Source organism: Neomonachus schauinslandi, chromosome 1, assembly GCF_002201575.2.
Source record: "Neomonachus schauinslandi chromosome 1, ASM220157v2, whole genome shotgun sequence".
NCBI lineage: Eukaryota > Metazoa > Chordata > Mammalia > Carnivora > Phocidae > Neomonachus > Neomonachus schauinslandi.
The window spans coordinates 189,877,806-189,903,858 of record NC_058403.1 but is presented as its reverse complement, the minus strand read 5'-3'; the positions used below and the strand labels follow the sequence as shown (position 1 = coordinate 189,903,858).

Genomic DNA, 26,053 nt, shown 5'->3' with positions numbered 1-26,053 from the left:
CCCTGGCCTCTGGCGGTGTTTCAGTTCCCCAGCCTTCCTCCAAGGACTCTAGAAAAAGACGACCATGTATTTTTTTCCCCAACGTATACAACAATAAAATAGTTTGCAAACAAACAAACAAACAAATAAAATAGTTTGCGACACACATAAACTACACACATCTTAAGTGTACAACTGAATAATGTTTTTAGATATTTATACTCCCGTGTCATCACCAACCAAATCAAAATATAAAACATTTCCAGCCACCTAGACGGTTTCCTCATGCCCCTCCCGGTTAATGCCCTACCCAAAGGCCCTTTATCATTGCAGGGTATATTCCGTTGCGTGGATATACAATTTGCTTACCTGTATGGCTGCTGATGGGCATTTGGATTATTTCCATGTTTTGGTAATTATGAATAAAGCTGCTATTGATCGTTCGTGTACAAGCCCTTGGGCGTTCATATGCACTCGTATGCACACACCTAGGAGTACTGCAGCCCAGGGAGCCATATGTCTAGCTACGGTAGACACCGCCAGAATGGTTTTCCAAAGTGGCTGTAGCAGCTCCTTCCCCCACCAGCAGTATCTGAAGGTTCCGGCTCCTCCGTATCTTTAACTACACTCTCATTGTCGGTCTCTTTCATTCAGCCATTCTGGGTGGATACACAGTGGTATCTCACTGTGGTTAAATTCTTCTGGTGACTCTTGAGGTTAAGCACCTTTCCATATGTTTATTGGTCATTTGGAATCCTCTTTCGTGACGTGTTTGCTCAAGTCTTTTGTCTCTTTTATATTGTCTGTTTCTTATTGGCTGGGAGAAGTTCTTTATATATTCGAGAGAGGAATCTTTTGTGGGACGTATGTATTTCAAATACCTTCTCCCAGACTACAGTTTGCTTCTTCCCTCTCTTAATAGTGTCTTTTGAGAAAGAGTTCTTAATTTTAATCAAGTCTAACTTATAAATTTCTTTCCTTTATGATCGTGCTTTTTGTCATCTTGTCTAAGAAATCTATGCCTAGCCTAATTTTCATTCTTCTCTAGTATTTTCTAGAAGCTCCACTGATTTGCCTTCCACATTTAGGTCCTCAACTCATCTCCAGTTATTTTTATATATATGGTATGAGGTAGCGGAGGGCTGGAATGTACTTTAAGTTCCGTCAGCTGTGACCACAAACCTGACACAAGAAGGACCAATATGTGGCTTCCCAGACACCCCTGGCCTTTACTGGATCCTGCAGAAGCATCTAATTCCACCTCACCGCCTACAGCCCAAGAGAATTCAGATATACACATCCCTATCGTTTGAGAGAATTTCTGGACACAAACCATATACAAAGCATTCTCAGCTCAGGGGAAGCTTCCACAAATTCCCACAGTCCATTCTGACAACTGTACATAGGTCAAAATCCTTCTAAAATGCAAAACGGTAAAAAATAAAATAAAATGCAAAACAGTTAAGTAGGAATATGCATAGAGACAATGTCAGATAGCACCTGGCTGTCAGATCTGCTGGGCGCCCGCTCTCTGCATCTACAGGCTGGAGGCTAGGGAGACCACAGGGTATGACCAGACATAGCCCCTGTTATCACCATGCTCTCAGCCTGGGGAAGAGACCAAGAAAACATGGGGGAAGAGAAAGTAAACAGGGAGAAGCACTGAGGGGAGTTCTCCCTTGTAACATCTGAGCCAAGACCTATGTCTGCAAAGGAGCTGGCCCTGAGAAGAGAAGGAATAAGAGCATTCTGGATGGAAGGACTGGCATACTCAAGAGCTGAGAAAGAACAGAGATTGGGATCTTGCTAGAAGGCATGACAGGGAGTGGCAGAGTGTGTAGGTGAAGGTAAGAAAAAGGTTGGATTTTTTTCTAAGCAGAACTGGAATCCACTGGAGGATTCTGCTACATCTCAGCTATCCTCTTGAATATGCACCAAACAAGTTCTCTAAGAGGATGAAGGGCATTCAGTCTACTTTGAAGCCCTTCTATCAGCCAGGCAAAGGCCCATAAAGACTGCTCTGAGCCTTGAATGTGCCGGTATACGCACGCACATGCACACACACACACACATACACACACCCACACCCGAGCCCCCTTGGCGATATCTCAAGCTGAGGACCCTCACTTCCTCCTCCAATCCTGGGTGGGACGGTGTCTACACTGCAGACTTTTGCCTCTCTGCTCATGATTCCTCAGCACTTACACCAGCTGTAATTGTTGTTGCATTCATGTGACGGTTTGATTAATATCTGTTTCCTGAATGAGACTGTCTATTGACTCCAGAAGGGCAGTGTGAGCTTGTCTTGGCCATCAAGGCTTCCCCAGCACCTAGGACATGGGCTGGCCCAAAATAAGTTCTCAATATTATATATTTTAACTTTTTTGAATGCCAAACTTCAAACACATACAGAAGTAGAAAGAAATCTGCCCATCAAACAACTTCAATGATTAACTCATTCCTAATCTTCTTTCCTCTACACCCCTCCCAGGGAAGTAAACCCCAGCCATCATACCACTCAATGCACATATGGACGAATGAATGAATGCACGCCTTGTAGGCAAAGATCGAGGAGGGCTCACTGAAATGAATCAGTTTCGCCACCAAGTTAGCAACTCTGATAAAATTCCAGGAGACGAGACTGAAACTATTGGCTACAATCGAATTTCCTTTTCTCCATATTTATGGGTCTTTCACTTTTCAGGGCTGTCCACTGCCACATTCATCAAGAAGTGACTGTAAAACAAGGAAGGTTATATCTTTCCCATAATCTCTGTCACACAAAAATCTTAAAAGAGCAAATTTTTTTCCGTAAAATAAGGCATGACTTTTACACAGAGAAAAAAATAACACCTTGGAAAAAATAACACCTCCCCCTCAGGGCAATCTATATTACACCTATTTTATCTATTGTAACATTTATGGTAACTTGTTCCCAATGAGCCTGGTCTTCTCCAAGAGCCAATGCAGTGTTACAAACTCAGGACACAACTGTCATGACTTCACGTGATAGTCCCAGTCTAGCTCAATGAGTGGCACTCAGTACTGAGTGGGTGCTTCATGTCATCCACTTTTCTCTGTCCCAAAGGTACCCGCAAGAATGACCTGAAATGCTGGACTGCAATCATATCTAATGTCCTTTTTGTTGTAAAATATAGTACCTGTATTTTCTAACTTTTTTCATAAGCACAAGGAAAACTTATGAAAATTCTCTCTCTAGACTTTGACCTAGAGATAGTTCACATTTTGGAGTCTAACCTTCCATGAGCATGTGTGTGTGTGCACAAGTGTGCATGTGTGTATTGGCATGATTGCAAGTCCAGGCTCCTGAATCTCTGCCCTTTGCAGCCTGACAGGGGTAACCTTAGGCAAGGTGCTTCACCCCCGTAGCCCACTGCCTCTTCTGTAGCTGATGGGACGAGGCAGAGGCGTAAAGGAGACGAAGTGTGCAGAGCCGTGAACCAGGCAGGTACACAGCAAGTGCTCCATCAGTGTAGCTGCTGCGAGTTGTGTTTCCAAAAAGGAGCTGCAAAACAACTCTGGACAACTTCTAGCTTCAGCTGGGTAGCCTTCCCGATGGCCTGCACGGGAAGTGGGTACACCTGCCTCCATTCCCAGCGGGGTGGGGTGGGGGGAGCCGAATCAGGGAGTTAGAGGGGGGCGTGCACCCGGAGGAAGCTCAGGGCAGCGGTGGCCTCTGAGTCACAGCCCAGCCCCTCCCTGCCACATCCCTTTGTTCTCTGGGGGTTGAGCTGTGACTCACATGGGCTGCAGTCCTGGCCTGGGCCCATGTGACCCAGGGACCGGACTGGCCTGCCCGCAGTCACTAAGAACGCTCCGTGTGCCCAGGCTGGCTGGGTGACCTGCTCCTGCCAAGCCGGACCCCAGCCTGCAGCACCAGATCTCAGAGGGACCCTCTGGGCTCTTGTGGGTAATTTACCCCTGTTCCACACCACCTCTTTTTAGTCTGTGGCTGTTTTTTTGCTGTGTGCTCCATTTTGATTTAACTTTAACCAGTGAAGAAAAAGTCCAAGAGCCTCACTGTGATATTCACACCCATTTCACACCCTCCACCTCCTCTGACACTTTTTGTTGTTATAGGAAAATACACATAACATAAAATTTACCACTCTAGCCATTTTTAAGTGTACAATTCAGTGGCATGAAGTGCATTCACAATAACCATCACCTCTCTCTGCCTCCAAAACTTTTTCATCATCCCAAGCAGAGGCTCTGTACCCACTAAACAATAGCTCCCCATTCTCCGCTCCCATGGCCCTGGTAACCTTTGGTCTATTTTCTGTCTCCAAGAATCTGTCATTCGAGGAATCTCATATAAGTGGAATCATATAGTATCTGTTCTTTTGTGTCTGGCTTATTTCACTCAGCATGTTTTCAAGATTCACCCCTATTGTAGCGGGTGTCAGAACTCCCTTTCTATGGCTAGTGATACTCCACTGTATGTAATTACCACATTCTGTCTATCCATTCATCTGCCAACAGACACTTTGGTGGTTTCCACTTTTTAGCTACCGTGAATAACGCTGCTATGAATATGGGTGTGCAAGTATCTGTTTGAGTCCTCTCTAAACAGTTCCCCTGAGGTGGGGTGTGATTATTGTCATCCTCATTTTACCGACAAGGAAACTGAGGTTACCCCCGTCAGATGGCGGTGCCAGCATCTGAACCCAGATGACATTTTTACAGTGTTTCTCCAGTCATGACAAAGACATAGAGCTGTTCTGCCCACATGCCTTTTCTGCCCTGAACAGTTCCTTCCTTAGGTCTGTAACATCTTTCCTTGTTCTGGCCTAAGATCCACTGAAAAAAGGAATGGGGGAGAAGCTCCACTGTTGAATTAGTCTAGACTCCCTCGTTGCAGTGAGAAATCCAACTCCATCTAGACTGGTGAAAAGGGGGATTTGTTGGAAGGATAGTGGAAAAGCTTAGTCAAGTGACTGGATCCAAAGATGACGTGCCCAAGCAACCCTTCCCTTGTGCTGTCACCACTCCAACTCTGGGGCCCTGTCCTTACTGCTCTGGACCCGGGTGCTTCTGAGTATCTTCTCTGTCGCTTCTGAGCAAGTTAGGGTGAGCTGGGAGAAGCCCATGGCCTGGCCGGGCTGGTCCTCTATGTGGCCCTAAATCAGTCACCATAGCTGGTGGTGGAGACCATGATGGGCCCAGCCTGGGCCATGGCCCCCACCCAGGCTCGGGAGAATGGAGACTCCTTCCAAAGGAGAGGGAGGAAGGCTTGGCAAATGCCCAACACAGACGCTCACTGTGGTGTAATCTACAATAGCAACAAATTGGAAGCTGCCCAATAGTACTGAACAAAACAAGGTTAAATAAATGAAGTTGCTACATCCACTCAGTGAAACATTATGTAGCTGTTTAACAAGTAATAATCATGAAGGTTACCTAGCAACTTAAAAAAACAGAAGTTCATACAGGAATGCCTGGTGGGAAAAGACAGGGGACACAGACACACACATACACCTACCTATATGAACAATTCGCAGGTAAGAAAAAATACAAGCAAGACTTGTATCATAATAGAAGAATCATAAATGACTTTTTATCTCTATTTTCCCAATTTTCATTTATTGGTTCAGTAAATATTTACTGAGTGTCTACTTGGTGCCCATGAGGTGCTGGGGAAATGGCAGAGAAGAAAACAGAAGAAAAAACCCTGTCCTTGTGGAATTTACATTCCAGTGAGGGAAGCAGACAAAAGCCAAGATGAATAAGCAAAATATCCCCTATGCTGGACAGTGATAGGAGTAAGGAGACAAAATAAATCAAGGAAGGGAGACAGGGGTATTGGGGAGAGTGGTAATAGTTTAGACATGATAGTTAGGGAAGGTGATATCTGAGTAAAGGCTGAAGGAAGTGAAGGACCAAATTATGTCAATGTCAGGAGAAGAGAAATCCCCGGCACAGGGAACAAGAAGTGCAAAGGTCCTGGGGTATCCAATTAGAGGCGAGCATTGAGGCTAGTATGACCAGCTGGGGTAATGAGGGGAAGAGCAAACTAAGGAAGGAGTAATAGAAGAAACCCGGCCAGATTGTGGGGGTTCTGCAGGCCACTGTGAGGACATTAGTTTTTGCTGTTAAGATGGGAGCCCTTCGAGGGTTTTGAGCAAAGGAATGGTAATCTGCCCACTAAAGGTCCCTCTAGCTGTGAATTGAGAACAAGCTGGAAGGAGGTAAGGACAGGGGCTGGGAGACCAGCAAAGAGATCGCCAGTCGCTCAGGTGAGAGGGGAGGGTAGCTCGGACAATGGGTGAACAGTGGCCACGTTCTGGGTATATTCTGAAAGTACGCACGGTGGGATTTTCTGGTAAGAGTGGGGATAAAAGATGCAAGAGTCAAAGATGACACCCTAGGCTTTGGGTCTGAACAATCAGAAGGATGGAGGTGCTGTTAACTAGCAGGTGGTTAGAGGACCAGGAGAGTAAGGCGCCCTGGAAGTCAGGTAAAGAAAGAGCTTCAAGGAAGAGAAAACGGCCAACGGTGTCAAACACTGCTGGCTGCCAGGCTGGGTGGGGGTGGGGCCAGAGGCTCTGTCACTGGGATGAGCAACATGGCACTCAGCACAGACCTGGGCAAGAGGTGTTCCTGAGGGGAACCCAAACCTGGCTGGGAATCATGGGTTCCCAGGAGAGCAGGAGAGCAACATTATTCCAGCCCAACTGTCCTTCAATGGATGAATGGATAAACAAAACGTGGTATATACACACCACGGAGCATTACTCAGCCTTAAAAGGAAAGGAATAATGACACCTGCCGCAACATACATGAACCTTGAAGACATTATGCGGAACAAAATAAGCCAGCCCCACACACAAAATACAAATACTGCTTTATTGGTACTGATGCCACTTAGACGAGGCATCCAGAGCCAGTAAATGCACAGAGACAGAAAGTAGAGTGCTGGTTACCAGGGGCTGGAGGGAGGGAGGAACGGAGCATTGATGGGAACGGAGTTCATCACACAAGATGAAAAAGTTCCAGAGGTTGTTGTGTAACAATGTGAATATGCTTAACACTTCTGAAGCGGATGCTTAAAAACGGTCATGATGGTAAGTTTTATGTTGTATGTATTTTATCACAATTCTTTTAACAGTGAGAGGGGAAGGGAGGCAAAGAAGTAGAGTCAGCAAGTCCAAACAATTCTTTCAAGAAGTTTTGCTCTAAACTGAAGAGAAATGGGGGCATAACTAGAGGGAGAAGTAGGGTGAACAGAAGGTTTTGGTTGTGGGTTGTTGTTTTTTTTTTTAAGTTGGGAGAAATAACAGCATGTTTGTCTGCAGATGGGACTGATCCAGCAGGCAGTGTTCTCAAATGTTTAAATTACTTCCAAAATAAAAGCTATATTTTGGGGTGATGAAAATGTTTTGGAATTGGATAGTTGTCATGGCTGCACAACCTTGCAAATATACGAAAAACTACAAAGTCACACACTTTAAAAGAATCAGTTTTATGGTATGTGAACTATACCTTAATAAAAATCAGAGAGAATGAAAAAAATAACAAATTTAATATTGTCTGGATACCATGTACTCATAGACAACCTGAGTTCACACCCAAACAGCCCCAGAGCGGTCCTGCGGCCGTGATCCGCAGGTCCCTCGGTAGCTTGTGGCACAGGAGAAGGAAGCAAAGTCTTCCAAGTTTAGGCTGAGCTACAAATAGCTACATCAGCACACACAGCCCCTACAGAGAAAGCCACTCAACAAGCCCCCGCTGGCTGCATATAAACGGCTCTATTGACTTGGAGCCATGAACTCTCAGGTCTCTGGTCTAAGAGAGAAATGGAAGAAAAATCCATTCAACTCAAAGCAAGAAAATCTGCACCTGCCACCCCCTTCCATCTGCAAACCCATGCTGAGCTCCTCTAACTGCCTGGGAACCAGGGGCGGGCTTATTTGGCAATCAATCATGGGAGAGGGAGTTCTTTCTGAAATGTCCTCATATTTGTAACAATATCACACTCAAGCTTCCCACTGCCTTTTTCCTTTCTTCTGAACAACTCCAAACAGTATCTTACTCCCTGTTATGCTTAATTTTATGTGTTAACTTGTCTAGACCAAGTGCCCAGATATTTGGTCCAGCGTTATTCTAGAAGTTTTGGGAAGGTGCAGGTATTTTTTTTTTTTTTTTTTTGGATAACATTAACACTTAAATCAGTAGACTGTGAGTAAAACAAATTGCTTGTCATAATTTGGGTGGGCCTGATCTAATCAGTTGAAGGCCTTCATAAAACAAAGACAGACCTCCCTTAGCAAGAAGGAATTCTGCCAGGAGACTGCCTTTGGACTTGAACTGCCTTCCCTGTGTCTCTAGCCTGCCAGCCTATTCTGCAGATACTAAATTTGCCTAGCCTCCACCATCACATAGGGGGATCGCCACTTCCTTAAAATAAATATAAATCTCTCTCTCCCTCTCTTGCTCGGTATACGTGAAATATATATATATATACACACACACACACATGCTGTTGTATAATATATATATTATATAAGATATATCATTATACATTGTACACTTCATATATTATATATATACACATTATACATCATTATATAATACTATGTAATATATACTATATACTTTTATATATTACACAACCTGTTGTATTTGGTTTCGTTTCTCTGGAGATCCCTGACTAATACACCTCCACAACAATTGACTTTCCATTGGAAATTATCCCTTATTATCTGTACTTGCATGAAATTTAAAGTCATCAGATGATTAAGAAGATAAAAATAAAAAACCTACATGGGGCACCTGGGCGGTGCAGTTGGTTGAGTGTTTGACTCTTGGTTTTAGCTCAGGTCATGATCTCAGGGTCACGGGATCGAGCCCCACGTTGGGCTCCCTGCTCAGCATGGAGTCCGCTTGGGACTCTCTCTCTCCCTCTCTCTCTGCCCCTCCCCACTCCCACCCTCAAAATAAATGAATAAATCTTTTTAAAAAGTAAACACCCCACAAAATACAGCAACCGAGGAAGAATAACATCTATGTATTGATCAAAGCCATCATAGTGGATATATGTGTTTTTAAATGCAACTTTAAGTCAAACAAGTGGTATTAATTTTGTATCTATTTTGTGGCTACCTTTTCAATATGTAACAACTCATTAGGATACTAACGAGCACCAGGTTGGCTCAGTTGGTAGAGTGTGTGACTCTTGATCTCAGGGTCATGAGTTCAAGCCCCACAGTGGGTGTGGAGTCTACTTTAAAAATAAATAATTCTCTATTTAAAAAGGATAGTAAATTATACCTTCTTCCCTAATTGTTACAGGAGACAGGTACATGACCTGGGTTCACACCATGAACTTGTCTTAGCCTTTCAGGGTTCATTCCCAGCTCACTACTCACTCACAGTGTGACCCTGGGCAAGTTACCTCTCTGTGCCTTTGTTTCCCCACCCAAAAATGGGCATAATAATACCCCCTCCCTGAGGTTTTTGAGAGGATTAAATGAAGTAGTACATGTAAACACACAGCAAACTGTCTAGCATAGTGTTTTTCAAACAGTAGGTTTTGCCCTATTCATGAAATAAATCTAGTGGGTCTCACAGCCATCCTTTAAAAAAAAAGCATAAATTCACTAATGTAGAAAAGAATGGTCAGAGGACATTAAACGTACATAAGGTAAGGGTTTTCTCACCAAACTTTCGTTTTGGATACGCACGTGCCTGCATGCACTCTTGCACTCACACACACAAACACACCAGCTGATGGTCTAGATTTATTTCTTACAGTCAAACACAGGTAGGAAAGGCCGGACTCCACTGTATAAGAAGTGCTCTATAGCATTTGGTAGCATCATCATTATTATCTCATTTGGAAAGATAATAAAACTTTATTAGCATAATAAAACAGAGTTGCTCCTCCTCGTATCAGCTCTGCCACTCATTTACTGCAGTGCTGTTTAAGAGTCACTCCACCTCCCTAAATCACTTGCCAACTCTCTCTCCTCAAAGGCCTCGGCGGTCATTTAAATATTTTCTGACTCACAATGCTGGCCAAGGATTAGTGAGGCCCTGCCCAGCCCAGAACATATGAAATGTGAGTGATCTGTTGAGAAAACCACTTGAGTTTGCAAGACTGCACAGGGCTTTTGTAAAATTAAAGCCATGCTGGAGAGAAACCATCCCCAGCACCCCCATGGGAGATGTGTCATAGAAAGAGGTTACACAAGGGCAGCTAAGCTGCGTCTTCTGAGACTAGAACTTCAGCTCCGTGACATGCTTCCTTGTTCTGGGCCTGGGTTATATCATTGTGTTTTTCCCCTAACTTCCCATGTGCACATGCGTGCACACACACCCCTCAATAAAGAATGGAAATAAAATCCCTATGAACTGCTTGATCTAACAGATTGGGTAAAGGGAACCTGCTAAACCACAGGAACTTGGGTTTTGACGATCTCAAAATAATTTCCATTGCATATCATTTTTTCCCCTCCAGAAACAATCTAGAAACTCTACCCAAATTAATACTTTTTTAAATTGCTTCTTTTGGAACAACAGTGATAAACAGCTCCAATCTCTCACACACAGTAGCACCATTTTGTTTAAAATGGAGCCCGTCACCCCAGCGGAGAGCACGCTGAGGTGGAGTGGATTTGCATTTCCCAATGTAGTTCCCCGGGTGGTTCCTTCAGTTTGGAAAACCAGATTCCTGTTGACACACACGTAGGTGCTTCACTTCTTTATTTCTTCTTCTCTAAGACTACAATTGTGGACTTGTGCCAAAGCATGACATCTGGAATGCGTAAGTGCAGGGAGAGGTGTAAACTAATCTTCTCATATGCGATAGCATGCCTTTCTTATTTTTATTCCATTCTTTAAACCATGATGCCTGTTTGGGGGAAGGAGGCAAAAATTGCTTTAGCAGCAGCACCTTTTCCTTAAATGAAATCCCACCTCTGCTCAGTAAATAAAACAAGTTAAAATGCAGCCTCATCCAATACCCTCCACCACTCCCTGGTGCCTCCATGGCTCTGGGGGGCCCCAATTCTCACCACGTTTCTCAAGCATGGAGGCAGGGAAGTATGGGAGGATCTCTAGGGATCACCATCACGCCCTCAGATAAAGAGAAACCAGGTCTGCCATAATGCTCAGTCCGTGCCAGAGGCACTCCCATTTCACACATTCAGGAGTTAAATGTTTTATCCAAGGTCTCCGGACTTAGATTACACTACACTATTCTTGTCACTTTCTTCAACAAAGAAAAAAGATGCGGATGTCCCTGGGTTTTTGTCTTTGCACCTTGAAAGATGGAATGCTGAGGGTCAGTCAACCAATGAACGAATGATGCACTGGGACCTGGACTTAATATTGTTAAGCTAGCAAAACTCCCCACTGACCTTCCAACTCAACACAGCCCATATTAAAATCTCAGCTACCTTTTTCGCAAAAAATTGACAAGCTGACCCTAAAATCCATATGGGGACCCAAAAAGCCAAAATAATCATGAAAAAGGACAAAGTTAGAAGACTCACACTTCTCGATTTCAACAGTTACCACAAAGCTACAGTAATCAAGACAGGAGTATGGCATAAAGATAGACATATAGACCAATGCAATAGAATTAAGAGGCGGGACTAAGCATGCACATTATGGCTAGTTGATTTTTTTCAACAAGGCTGTCAAGAGAATTCAATGGTCTTGAAACGAAAAGAATAGTCTTTTCAACAAATAGAACTGGGACAACAGAATATCCACATGCAAAAGAATGGGTTTGTACCTCTACCTCACACCACATATAAAAATTAACCCCAAATGGATCAAAGGCCTAAATTCAAGGACTAAAAACTATAAAACTCTTAGAAGAAAATTAAGGCATAAATCTTCATGAGCTTGGATTAGGCAAACATGTCTTAAGTATGACACCAAAAGCACAAGCAACATAAGAAAAATAGATAAATCGGACTTCATCACACTTAAATCCTGGGCTTCAAAGAATACAACCAAGATAATGAAGAGACAACCCATAGAATAGGAGGAAATATTTGAAAATCACGTATCTGATAAGGGACTGAATCTAGAATATACAATTATAAATCAATAATAAAAACAGAACCCGGGGCGCCTGGGTGGCCCAGATGGTTAAGCGTCTGCCTTCGGCTCAGGTCATGATCCCAGGGTCCTGGGATCGAGCCCGCATCGGGCTCCTGGCTTGGCAGGGAGCCTGCTTCTCCCTCTCCCTCTGCCTCTCCCCCTCCTCACGCTCTGTCTCTCTCTCTGTATCTCTGTGTCTCAAATGAATAAATAAAATCTTAAAAAAAAAAAAGAAAAAAAGAACCCAAGTTTTTAAAAATTGGCAAAAGATCTGAAAAGACATGTCTCCAAAGAAGATATACAAATGGCCAACAAGCACATGAAAAGATACTCAACCAACACAATGTTAAAGAAGAACAAGTTGGAGGACTGCCGCTACCAGACTTCAAGACTTAGTAAAAGCTACAATAATCAAGACAGTGTGGTATTAGCAAAATAATCGACAAACAGATCAATGGAAAAAACAGAGAGCCCAGAAATGGACCCCCATATATGTCGTCAACTGATCTCTGACAAAGGAGCAAAGGCAAAACAATGGAGCAAAGATAATCTTTTCAACAAATGGGCTCGAACAACTGGATATCCACATGCAAAATAATGAATCTAAACACAGACCTGACATCCTTCACAAAAATTAACTTAAAATGGATCAGAGACCTAAATATAAAATGCAAAACTATAAAACCCCTAGAAGATAACATAGGGAAAAATCTAGGGTATGGTGATGCCCTTTTTAGATATAACACCAAAAACACAATCTATGAAAGAAATAATTGATAAGCTGGACTTCACTAAAATTGAAAACTTCTGCTCTGCAATAGATAATTCCAAGAGAATTAGAAGACAAACCACAGACTAGAAAAAATATTTGCAAAAGATACATGTGATAAAGAACTGTTATCCAAAACATACAAAGAGCTCTTAAAACTCAACAATAGGAAAACAAACAACCTGAATTGGAAATGGGCCAAAGACCTTAACAGACACCTCACCAGAGAAGATACATAGATGACAAGTAAACATATGAAAAGATTCTCCACATCATATGTCATCAGGGAAATGCAAATTAAAGCAATAGAATACCACCCCATGCATATTAGTATGGCCAAAATCCACAACCCTGACAATACCAAATGCTGGAAAAGGATGTAAAGTAAAAGAAACTCTCTCATTTGTTGCCGGTGGGAATGCAAAATGGTACAGTCACTTTGGAAGACAGTTTGGTGGGTTTCTTACAAAACTAAACATACTCGTACCACACAGTCCAGCAATCACACTCCTTGGTATTTACCCTAAGTAGCTGAAAACTTATGTCCACACAAAAACCTGCACGTGGATGTTTATAGCAGCTTTATTCATAACTGCCAAAACTTAGAAGCAACCAAAATGTTCTTTAGTAGGTGAATGGATAAACTGTGGTACATTCAGACAATGAAATACTACTCAGAACTAAAAAGAAATGAGCTATCAAGCTATGAAAAGACACAGAGGAACTTCAAATGCATGTTACTAAGTGAAAGAAACTAATTGCTATGTACCATATGATCCTAACTATATGACATTCTGGAAAAGGCAAAACTATGGAGACAGTAAAAAGATCAGTGGTTGTGGGGGGCAGGAGGGTGGAGATGAATAGGTAGAGCACAGAGGATTCTTAGGGCAGTGAAAATACTCTGTATGATATTATCATTGTGTGTATAACTATCATTATACATTTGTTCAAACCCACTGAAGGCACAACACCAAGAGTGAACCCTTAGGCAAACTACGGGCCTCAGATGATCATGATGTGTCCATGTAGGTTCATCCTTGGTACCAAATATACCATTCTGGTGAGTGATGCTGATAATGGGGGAGGCTGTGCATGTGTGGGAGCCGGAAATATAAAGGGAATCTCTGTACTTTCCTCTCAATTTCATTATTAAAAGAAAAACTAAAACTAAAACTGCACTAAAAAAAATTAAGTTAAAAAGAATGATGTTCAACACCACTAGCCATAGGGAAATGAAAATCAAAACCATGATGAGATACCACTTCACATGCACTAGAATGGCAATAATAAAAAAAAGATGGGCAGTAACAAGCGTTGGTGAGGATATGGAGTCATCAAAACCCTCAAACACTACTGGTGGGATTGCAAAATGGAGCTGCCACTTTGGAAAACAGTGTGGCAGTTATCCAAAATGTTAAACATAGAGTCACCATATGACCTGCAATCCCACTGCAGGTATATACCCGAGAGAACTGAAAATACACGTCCACACAAACTTGTACTCTCCTCCCTTGGGGGAGGTGAGGATGTAAAAAGAGGGGAGATGCATATAGACAGAGAAAGCACTCTTGGACATATGGCTAAATGAGGAAAAATTCATTGGAGAACAATACATATAAAATGAGCCCATTAGAGGTGCCTGGGTGGCTCAGTTGTTTGGGCGTCTTGACTCTTGGTTTTGACTTAGGTCATGATCTCAGGGTCGTGAGATCAAGCCCCACATGGGGCTCCACATTCAGCGCAGAGTCTGCTGGAGATTATCTCCCTCTCCCTCTCCCTGCCCCTCCTCTCTCTCACTCTCTGTCTCTCTCTCTCTCTAAAACAAACAAATAAAATCTAAAAATGAGCCCATTCCATTGGTTTTTAAAGATATTCACAGGTACACACACCTGTACATCAAAACAGAAGAGAAATATACAGTCAACTGATCACAAATGTTCTCTCTGGAAGCAAGCCAGGGATGCGGGAGGAGGAAGTTCATTTTTTACTCCACAATTTCTGATTTGTTTGCATTTGTGTACATGAAGAATATAACCAGGTTTCTTGTGCAAAGGAGCATTTCTTTTTCTAGGCAAAAGGGAAGGAAAGAGGGAAGAAGCCACTGGAGTTGGGGAGTATGGGAGGTTCTGCAAGGAGCAAAAGAGCATTTCAAGTAGTAGGAACAGCAGGTGCAAAGCTGCGAAGGTGGAAAAGCCTCTGGGGCATTGGGGGGCTGTTGGGTTCAGCTGCATTGGAGGGTCCAGCAGGGGACCTGGGGTGGGGTGTGGGGAAGATGAACCAAAACAGTCCACTGAAGCAGCCAGGTTCTGAGGACCATGGGGACATGGAGGCCCCCACTGTAGTGGGAGAGGCCTGGGAGAGACCGTGGGACAGGAGGGTGGACCACAGTGGGCAAAGAGTCTCATGCTATTTCCCAGCTGGCATCTGTCTCACAATAAACTTGCCCTCAACTCCATTATCCAGCTTTGGCTCAGAATACAATCGTCTCCAAAAAGCATAGCACCCGCCCCTGGTGAAATCTCCAAATCCGAATGAAGAACTCCCAGTGTGTTTGAGCAAACCCTTCTGAGCACAATACTGTGACAGTGTGACCTGTGTCCATTTTAGATCACCAGATGATGACTACGGCCAGCCCTTCCTGCACAGGGGCTGTGAGAGGGGTATGCTCTCTGTGCATTAATCTCCACAGCAAACCCATAAGGTCCAGTCAAGCACTGTCCCCATGCACAGAAAGGGAAACTGAGGCTTGGAGAGGTTGGGCACTTTGCCCAAGGTCACTCCACTAGTAACTCAATGCTGGAGCTGAGACTGGAACACGGGAGCCCAACCAGCACTTCTACCCCCTCCAGACACATCAGTTTGCCTTAAAGCCAGCCACCGCACTGGATCACCACCCCAGCTTCCAGGAAAATATTAAGCTCAGAATGGAAGATGAATTCAGGGCTTGGGGTTCTAACCACAGGAGCAGCAAATCCCGACCCACAAAGTTATCATATGCTGGCTGGAAGTGGAGGTCGGGTGTCGGGACAAATAACTAACTTGGGCTGTTAAATAACTAGTTTGGTCTTGAGCTAGATGAGCCAGGCAAGGCACCAAACTGCCTGCTTTGTCCTTCAGCTCTGGCCAAGGTCCCCAGCCTCTCTTCTTGGAGCATTCGGTTTTGACCTGGGCCCCACGTCCAGCTCTGCCCTGACTCTCGGGTCCACCCTGGAAAAGTCAGGAGACACCCGGGGAAAGAAGGCAATGGCCTCCTCCCGCCTTGTTGTTCCGTGGCCAGCAGCGACGCTGGAGCATCCACTTAACCCCCAACAAATCCTCCCCGTGCCAGGGACTGAGGGGTTGGTGGGGGGCAGCCCCTGCACTCCCAGAGCTCACATTCCACAGGGGCTGTGCACCAAAGCAAGGCCTGTCGGACATAGTTAAAAGCACCCGATTCTCTTGACATCACTGACTCAATCTTCTGGGAAGATCCCCCTCCCCTTGACCTCTCCTGATACAACTGAACAGAGCTCCAGAAAGACACAGTTGGCAAGTTATCCACCACTTCCCCCCTCACTTTCCTTGGTCAGAAAGATGGGGATACTGAGAGGACCCGTGCCATAGGATAGTTCTAGCTGATACATGAGGATGCCAGTGCAGAGCCCAGTAGCACACGGTGTAGCCATTCAGATCAACTGGCATCTACTGAGGGCTGCTACATCAGTTCCTTTTCCCCAGAATACTCCATGCATGCGTACACACACGTACACACACACACACACAGAGCTATAACCGATGAGAATCTGGCATCACTTGAGAACTGGTAACTCTTCATCTGGACCTTTGCACATGCTGTTCTCTCTTCCTTCCATCCCACCCCACCTTCTAAATAGAAGTGACTTGTAGCCATCCCTTTCTTTTCTTAGATGTCACTTTTTCCAAGAAGCCTCCCTGTCATACCTCTTTTATGCTTTGTTAAGTAATGTCAAATGATCAACCAATCAACCACTCAACAGAGAGAATGGGAAGCATGCATCTCGCGGCCCATGATCCTATACATTTTCATCATTTCATTTTTTTTCCATCAAAGCTTCACTAAGTAACTACTTTCCTCTAGGTGGTTTCCTCTAGGTGATGAGGGGCTTGTAACCAAATGACACAAAAGAGGAGGGGGCCCATGGCCAGGACACGTGAGGTGAAGCAAGTCTTACTATGTGTAGAGTTATACTTCCAGCAGTGCCCCGAGGCTCATACTCATTGCCCAGGTGGCGGTTTCAGGAAACATCATCACTCCAGGTCCCTCTGGAAAGGAAGGCATAAGCCTTCTGGTCAACCATGAGAGCACAGAGTGCCAAGAGCTTACACCAGCCACGTGCTAGGATCTGGGGAGCAGGTGAGGGAAGTTCTGCCCACACTGACTCACTTCCCCTCCCCCTTCCCCAGTGAGACAGACCATGTCCAGGGCTCAAAAGGAATTCAACCACAACCTTGGGGTCCACATGCACAGAACTATCTTCCCTCAGATATCCACATCCCTCATTCATCGAGGTTTGTGCTCGAATGCTGCTTCCACAGAGAAACCATCCCTGACCTAAACCAATGCTGCCTCCACTGCAGTCACTTGGGATCCCCTTCCCCAGCTTCAGCTTCTTTATTGCACTGACCATACTCTCTGATACTGTATTACAGATCTAGTTGTCAATTGTCCATCTCTGCCACTGGGGTGTAAACACCACAAGGGAGGAACACTGCTGGCCTTCTTGACTGCTCTGTGGCCAGTGTCAGAGCCCTCCCTCCAGAAGTGATTCTTGAATAAATGGAGTAACAGGGCTGAGCTAAGGGGCTAAGGCACATGTGGAGATATGACTCTAACTAACTATAATCTTCCTCATTTTTTTTAAGAAAAAGTATCCCCATTTTCATAACTGAATGAACAATGTTCACTAAAGTGAAGAAAAAGGCAAAGCTTATCTCCAAACTTCTCCACAGCAGACCCCATTCCATCCATCACACAGGCGATCTCCCATGTAGCAATGTGAACTGACTCAATTAATCAGAATTGTATATAAAAGCATTTCATTTTCACTCGTTTCAACCTGCTCAACCTGTGCAAAGTAATCTGAATCAGACAATATTTGTACAAACCATTAAGATAAGGCATCCAAGGATGAATTTTTAAAAAATATATCTAGGGCCAGGGCGCCTGGCTGGCTCAGTCAGTAGAGCATGCAACTCTTCATCTCAGGGTTGTGAGTCTGAGCCCCATGTTGGCCGTAGAGCTTACTTAAGGAGAAAAAAAAAAGTTCTTCAGCTCACCACACTTCACTCAGTGGATGCTCATTCATTCTGTCACTAGGGAACATTTATTGAGCATCTACTGTGTGCAAGGGGCCAGAATTCAGTGGTAAAGAGGGCAACACCTCTACCCTCTTGAAGTCTACATTCTCCTGGGTGGATGTAGACAATAAATCCATAAATAGATACATGAGTATGACCATTTCAGGTAAGCTCCATGAATAAAATACTATAGGAGAATGTGACAGGTACTGATAGGGGGACAGGCTGCTTTGGACAGAGTGGTCAGGAGAATCTTCTCTACAGAAGAGACATCCAAGCTAAAGATCATGCCAGACCTGAGAAGAAGTGGCAGAAAAGTGTGCTCAGCAGAAGGAAGAGCATATGCAAAGCCTCTGAGGAGTCTCCTGACAATCTGAGCTCCAATTTTCATGTATCGCTGTATGGCATCCTAATGGCCTCACCACAGGCCAAGAGTCCCTACTCCCTCAGCTTGCCTTCTCCTTTCTCCAGGTGACTTCTTTATCAGATTTTCTCAAGTTAAGGCAGACCTGAATTTTCCACTGGAAGGTGTGCCCTGAGCAAGGGCACAAAGCATCATGAGTGCACTTTCACCTCTGGGAGACAGAGGTAATGTTGACAACTTGGGCCTGCTCCTGTACAAGGGGTAAGAATCTCCCCACTAGCAGTTCAGAGTCCCCTTTTGTGGGGTGCAGGCCCTTTGCAGAATATGATGAAAAGGGAACTCTCTGGAAAAATATACACCTGTGCTCCAAGCATATCTCATCCACATTTCCAATCTCATACACACTTCAGGAGATTTCTGGAGTCTCCTGAGTCAGAACTCCTGTCTGTGGGCCTAACACGAAAAGAAAGAAGCTAAACTGATGCAGGCTCCACTGATGGAGGGGACAATCTCCTGGAGGTGAGTGAATGGAGGGGAGGGGACAAGATCAGGTCTTTGGGCCCCTTACAACACTCCCCCACTCACAGAGATCAGGGTTGTCAGCCTATCAGGGGGCCCAAGGCCTGAAGGAATTCAAGTGGAACTTTATCCACTCCCCCTCAGTGAGGCAAATATCCAGTCACACCCTAGAGCTTCCAGAGGTTTGAGACCCCCATTTCCCAGCAGTGTCCTTGACAAAGGTCATCTCTAATCTCATATTCTGAGATACATTTTGCAAAAGGCTGCTTAACCACAGGAAACATTACCGCAAAGCCCAAGTGTTTCAGCGCTGAAGGGGACACCACTGTGTGAATAATTTGGGTTCTCAGCCAATGAAGGAGTAAGAGCCTGCCCATACCCACCTCACTGGGGAGTTAGACATGCGGATGCCCTGTTAGACAGATGTCAGCAATAAAAAATAACAAGAACAACTAACATAAGTAAAACTTAGCCTGTATCAGGCACAATTTTAAGAACTTTAACCTTACACAACCCTTTAGGATTTGTACTATTATCACCCCCATTTTACAGTTGAGAAAACTGAGGCAGAGATGGGTGAAGTAACTTGCCTGAGACTATACAGCTAACACAAATTCATAGAAAAGCTCTCCTCTTCCACACCCCAGCCAAGAAAGAACGCAGTTATACCTTGTGTTGCAAATGAAATGCTTTAAAATAAGTTTCTGCCGGTGCATCCAGTACAACTACTGTTTGGCAGTTCTCACATCTCTGCCCAGTGCTGGAAGCAAGTCTGGTTCGGGCATTAAATGGAGAAAGAGTCCTCTGGGAACAAGTCGCTCTGTTTCAGCAACGTTCCAGTCCATGAGGAGGCTGACAGCGCAAGCGCTGCTCTTCCCAATGCCCAAAGGAACCCATTTCCACCCGGCTCGGTCAACTTCCACACTCAGAAAATGCTCACCGGTCTCTGGCTTTGAGGCACCGAGATTCACCCCAACCCCCTCGTGTCCGCCTCCCTCGCCTCTATCTCAAGATCCTCTGGCCGCGCAATTTAAAAGATGCAGCCGCCAGCACAAGGGCCCCGGGCGGGCCCGGAACCACGGCCGCCGCCCTGCGCGCTCAAAGCCCGGCTCCTCGCAGCGAAATGACCGGCAGCCCTGCGAGCCACTACCAGCAGCTCCCGACGCGACGCTGACCTGCGGGCGCCCCACCAAGGCTGGAGAAGACACCGAGGGAGAGGACAGGTGGCGCCTTCCTCCCCGGAAGTGGCTCCGGGAACTTTCGCTTAAGAGCTCCCAGGGACCAAAGTCAGGGTCTCAGGCGCGAGCGGTGGTGGCACTGCCCACCTGCGTGGCGCCCAAGCGCCCAAGTGCGCTCCGAGTGCCCGGGGCCGGAGAGCGCGCAGAGCCCGCTTCGGGCACCGGGACGGGCGGAGGCGACCCGGAGGTGGGGGGTAGGGGTCCAGCTCGGGGTAGTAGGTTAAGGCAGGGGAGAAGCCAGCCCCGGAAAGTGCCGGGCCCCAGGGCGTCTAGCGGGGGCGTCCAGCCGGGGAGGGTCTCGTGGAGGGGCGGGGTTCCCGGCCAGCCTCCCTCACTCACCTCGGCGCGCAGCGCTGGCTCGGCCCGGCCGGGCTGGAGAGCGCACCGCGGCGACGGCCGTGGCGGCGGCTGCTGCGGGGGCGGCTCCCCCGGGCGGGGCGGGGGCGGGGCCGGGGGCGGGGAGGCCGGGCCGGCCACGTGGGCGTGAGGCGGGCGGGGGACCCCCGCTGGCGCCTGTGCCTGGTGGCCCGAGACCCGGACGCAGTCACGCCCGGCCGCTGCTCGGCACTCCCCCTCCGCACGCCCCGCCGGGGTCCCTGGGAAGACTAGGAAGGGAGGACGGAGGAGAGGATCCGGGCCGCGGGGCATCCCCTGTTACCTAATCCAGACTCTGGCGGAGAGAATTTACCGGGTCGGAGAAGGGGTGCGCAGCCCGGCCCCCGCTCTCGCGGCGAAGGAGCTGCGGACCCCCTGGGGTAGGCCCGCGGGACGAGTATCGGAGCAGGAGGGGACGGGCGACGCAGGGGCCGCCCTGGCGGGCGAGGGCCAGAGCCTGTGCGTGAAGCCTCGCCCCGCCCTAGGCTGACCTGCCGCGCGTCGGGACTTGCCCAAGCCTCGCTTTCCTGGACGGTGGGGGTGAAAATGAGGACGAGACGCGAGCTGTGCGAATCCCCGCGCGCGCAGAAAAGCCTCAGGAATCGCGGGTTTGTGACCATACGCGCAGCCTGAGAAAGCAGCCGCCGCCAGTGGCCTGGGTCATCATGCGGAAAGAAACATGCGAATCCAAATAAGACTATTTTCATTCATTCAACAAATAAACGCTTACGGTCCTCAGGACCTCATACAACCAGAAATAAAGAATGCCGTACACTGTCTGGCTCTTATGAAAGTATAAACCGTGATAGTAAAAATGGAAAATTCATTAATAGTTGCTTTCATAGTGTCAGATGTGCGTTTATTTTTTTTTTTTTTTAAGATTTTATTTATTTATTTATTTATTTGAAAGAGAGAGAGAAGCACACTTCCCGCTGAGCAGGGAGCCCTACCCGGAGCTCCATCTAGGACCCTGAGATCATGATCTCAGCCAAAGGTAGACGCTAAACCGACAGCCACCCGGGCACCCCTGGGTGTGCGTTTTAAGTGTTTGATCTATTTTTAACACTCCCAACAGCCTTGTGAGGTGTAGGAGTTTTGCGGGCACACTTCCCAGATGAAGAAACTGAAGCCTGGAAAAGTGAAGCCGGCCCCGAGGTCAGAGGAAAGATAATCAGCCCAAGAATTATGGCTCCTGCCGGGCTGACCCTCCAGTAAGTGGCAAGAGCAGCCTGAGGGGACCTCCTCAGTCTCTAACCACCACAGGAAGAGGGGGCTGTTGAGGGCTCCTTGGGAGGCACCTGTCCTGACAGCAGCCTCTGGGAAGCAGACCTCCCAGCCCGTGACTGGCAGGAGGTGTTCAGAACTGATCTGACAAAGCTGAGACTCTTCATTGCAACCCCTGTGTCTTGTTGCAGGCACACGCCTCCTAGTTCTGGGTGGCCTCTTCCTGGCCTGCATCCTGCCTTTTGGGCCAGAAACGAAGCATCTTGAGCAAACCAACTTTCATTTCAACAGCTGCAACTTCATTCCACTACAACTTGAAGGGGACTCCTTGACCTCAAACCCAGGGCCTCATGACCCACACATTTCTTGTTCAAGGAACACATACCCTATGCAGTACTCCATTTCTGAGAGCAAAACCTATATCCAGACCCCTAGTCCTCAGCCTTTTCCCCAAAACCTCCTTTGCTGGCCTCTCTCCTACCCCCTCCACACTAGAGAAGATCCCTATGCCTACCAGCTATGTTAAGTATTAATATTAAATAATATTAAGTAATAATAAAGAACTTCCACTCCCCCCCCTGAACCCAGAGCTCAGCAGGGGCTTCAGACCCACAAGTCAACACCTGGTGTTCTATCCAGGCAGCATTGCCAGAGATAAAAGTTCTGTTTCCATGAGATTCCATTTAACAACGATTTGAGCATCTGCTACGTGCTATACACTGTGCTGGGCTCCGGGGAACAGTCGTGAATCTCCGTAAGACACACAGTCCCTGACCCCGTGCAGCTCACAGCTGATGCAGGAACAGTCAGACCCCTCACCGGGCAGCTAGGGAGCAGGATGTGGAGAGAGATACACCTGGGGAGGCACTGGCCCTGATTCAGGCAGAGAGACTTCCCGTGGGAAGTGGGCCTCAGCTGAGCCCTGACCAGGCAGGGAAACCAGCCAGGGGGTGGGGGAGAACAGGCGATGCAGAAGCCCAGAGATGGGAGAGCACAGGGCCCACTTCTGCGGGAGTCTATGGAGAGGAACAGGTGGGGAAGAACAAGACTAGAGAGGCCTCGATGGCCAGGGTGTGACACCAGACCTTGACCATTGAAAGGTTCAGGCAGAGGGGATGGGACCCCACTGCTGCTGAGTGAGGAGCGGATGTAGCAGGGGGAAAGTCTCCTGAACACAGCAAAGGCAATGTGCATTATTATTATCACTAAGCTCTGTGACTTCCTGTTTTATAATTCAAGGTTTCCAGAAATGAGAACAGAACTGCAAGTAGGATATGTAGACTAAAACAAATCAATGTAATCCCACAAGGGTTTATAGGTGGCAGCCGTCCCCTCCCACCCACGCCATGCTTGGCCCTGTGGAGGGGGGGCAGGGGAAAGGACTTGGCTCCTGGACTCACTTGAGGAGTCTTTTGGGGGAACAAAAGATACACGCAAAGGGAGTCCTTTGGTGTGGGGGTGGAGTGGGGAAGGAATGGCAAGAAACGTGTGTTTCTATGCACCCAGTTTGGAAACTGGCAGAGAGGCCGGAAGACATTGATGATGAGCCAGTTTTTCTCCTTGAAACAGTTAGTTCAGGAGGGCCTGTTCTTGAATTCAGCCCCATCTCCTCTAACTCTGCAAGACAGGATGGAATGGGGCCAGGGCAGTCACCTCACTATACTGTCAACCGGGAAAGCCTGGTGTCGGCAAGGGCCCCCACACGGCCTGCAGCAGGGGGCCCCGGCAAGGCGCTGGGTAGCACAGTTGGGGAAAGTGACCACGTGCGGAGGCACCACGGAGGACAAGGGCGAGGATGAGACACCGAGACCCCCCCCCCCCCCAGCCTCCCAGCGCCCACCCAGTACCATGAGCACGGTCTGCCGTGTGTGACCGTATGGTGAAAACACTCTGATGATGTGATAGCACTTGTCATAAAATAAGGTAGAGGGACACCTGGCCGGCTCAGTCAGAAGAGCAAGCGACCCGATCTCAGGGTGAATTCGAGCCCCACATTGGGAGTAGAGATTACTAAAAATAAATAAATAAAACTTTTAAAAACTGTAGAAAATACTGACAGATTTAAAGAATAGCATAACACCCACCCACAAGCATACCACCTAGAGATAACCGCTGTTGATTTGTGTCCTTCATTTTTCCCCCAACCTACTGTGAGTCTTTTTCCTTTGTCACGAAGTATTCTTCCGCAACACGATTGGCAAAGACCACTTGTATGAACGTGCCTTCTTATGATCAGTCTGACTGATACTTGGTCTGCTCCCCATTTCTCAGTATCCGGGATAAATAATGCTTGGCAATGAAAACCTGTGCACAATAAATTTTGGCACACATTTCTGGTTATTTCTTAAAGATAAACCTGGAAGTGGGGTTACGGGGAAAGGCATTCAACTCTTCTGCGGGCAACACCTTACAGACATACAGAGATCCCTTTTGGAAGGTGTGGAGCATCCAGCTGATGAAGCAACGCTCACCTGGTACAGTCCTCACCCAGGGGATGGGGATGCCTGTGGGAGGATTAAGGTGCTGTTGGTCTTACTGTTCAGACCTAAGCAATGCTCTGCAAGTGGCTAATAAAAGGTTTCTTTGAGGGGTGCCTGGGTGGCTCAGTCGTTAAGCGTCTGCCTTCGGCTCGGGTCATGATCTCAGGGTCCTGGGATCGAGCCCCGCATGGGGCTCTCTGCTCAGCGGGGAGCCTGCTTCTCCTTCCCTCACTCCCCCTGCTTGTGTTCCCTCTCCCACTGTCTCTCTCTCTGTCAAATAAATAAAATCTTAAAAAAAAAAAAAAGGTTTCTTTGAAAACAGACCTTTTCTGTTCTCATAATCTGAAAACCTGAGAAGCAAGCCTGAGCAGTGGAGTGGAAAGACAGAGAGGGGCCAAGTTCAAATCTAACCTGGGCCCTGCCCCGATGTAGGATTCCAAAGTCGCACCAGGAGGATGTGATGTAGTCAAGCAACAGCACGGTGCTTGACAGAGTCGCAGGCACCCAACCCACGGGGTGATTCTAATATATGCCATGTTGTCGACCAACCCTGTGTACAGGAATCTAGTACCTACAGGGAATGAAACCCTGAGATAATGCAAGTCATTCAAGGGGCTCCCAGCCCTGGGGATCATGGTAAATGACCAGGGACCTTATCTCAATTTGCAAAGTAAGGAATAGATGCGGTTTACTCCTCCAGGAAACCTTTTAAAATTTACTGGTGGGCAGTGGGTTTACTTACTCTTGATGACATCAGAGACAAATATTAACGGTTTTGAGCACCTGCCATAGAGGGCATAGCACCAAGCTATGCCCTCTACCTGCTTTATCCTCATAAGGCAGATGCATTTTTACCCGCACCCAACAGGTGAGGAAATTGAGGACCAGGAAGATGAAGTGCCTTGCCCCAGTGACTACTGAGTGGTAGGGCTGGGATCCCAAGCTGGTTCAAGAAGTAGAATCTGAGCCCAGCCCCAAAGGAAGGACTCTGTAACTGACACAGCCCTCCCTCGAGGAGCAGCCATTCTTGTGGGCAAGAGGGCCCATCACATAATCACACAAGCTGAGCTAAGTTCTCCTCAAGGCAGGTGTCAGGACCTAGACCAGAGTGGACTGTGGGGTGGAGGACAGTCAGGGAAGGTTTGGCAGCCAAGGACGGATGAAGACAGAGAGAGAGTGTGTTTCAGGCAGAAGAAATAATGTATGCAAAGGCCCCAAGGCAGGAACACATGAGTGAGGAATCTCAAAAAATTCTGGTATGGCCATAGAGAAATAGGGGAAGAGGTTGGCAAGGGGTCCGGTCAGAACATCAGGGTTCACTTCCAGGGCTACTGGCGGTTTCAAGCAGGGAGTGACATCTGATCAAGTAGGCATCTCTCATGGAGGTCATTGCCACCTGCCTTTCGGAACTGAGGCCTCCAAGACATAGGAATTCACATCGGTTATTTAGCCCATCAGCCACCCACCCAGGGCCGAGGGAAACATTTAGGGGATCCCTTTTTATTTTTTTAAGATTTTATTTATTTATTTGACAGAGAGATAGAGAGAGATAACAAGTAGGCAGAGAGGCAGGCAGAGGGAGAGGGAGAGGGAGAGGGAGAAGCAGGCTTCCCACTGAGCAGGGAGCCGGATGCGGGGCTCAATCCTAGGACCCTGGGATCATGACCTGAGCCGAAGGCAGCTGCCCAACTGACTGAGCCACCCAGGCGCC

The 26,053-nt window shown here is 46.9% G+C and overlaps 2 protein-coding genes across 2 annotated transcripts in view; one reads left to right on the top strand and one right to left on the bottom strand.

The window, feature by feature from the left end:
• ARHGEF3 (Rho guanine nucleotide exchange factor 3) overlaps positions 1-20,656 on the bottom strand; it is a 296,174-nt gene extending 275,518 nt beyond the window's left edge. Inside the window, exon 1 of the mRNA XM_021695012.1 lies at positions 20,603-20,656. The gene's annotated coding sequence lies outside the window, so the exon portion shown is untranslated. The remainder of the gene's footprint in view (positions 1-20,602) is intronic.
• On the top strand, positions 15,902-16,632 carry SPATA12 (spermatogenesis associated 12). Its single transcript, XM_021695248.2, is given in 5 exon segments — positions 15,902-16,143; positions 16,145-16,208; positions 16,210-16,273; positions 16,276-16,382; positions 16,384-16,632. Coding segments are annotated over 5 exon segments (726 nt in total).
• Positions 20,657-26,053: the final 5,397 nt, after the last annotated feature.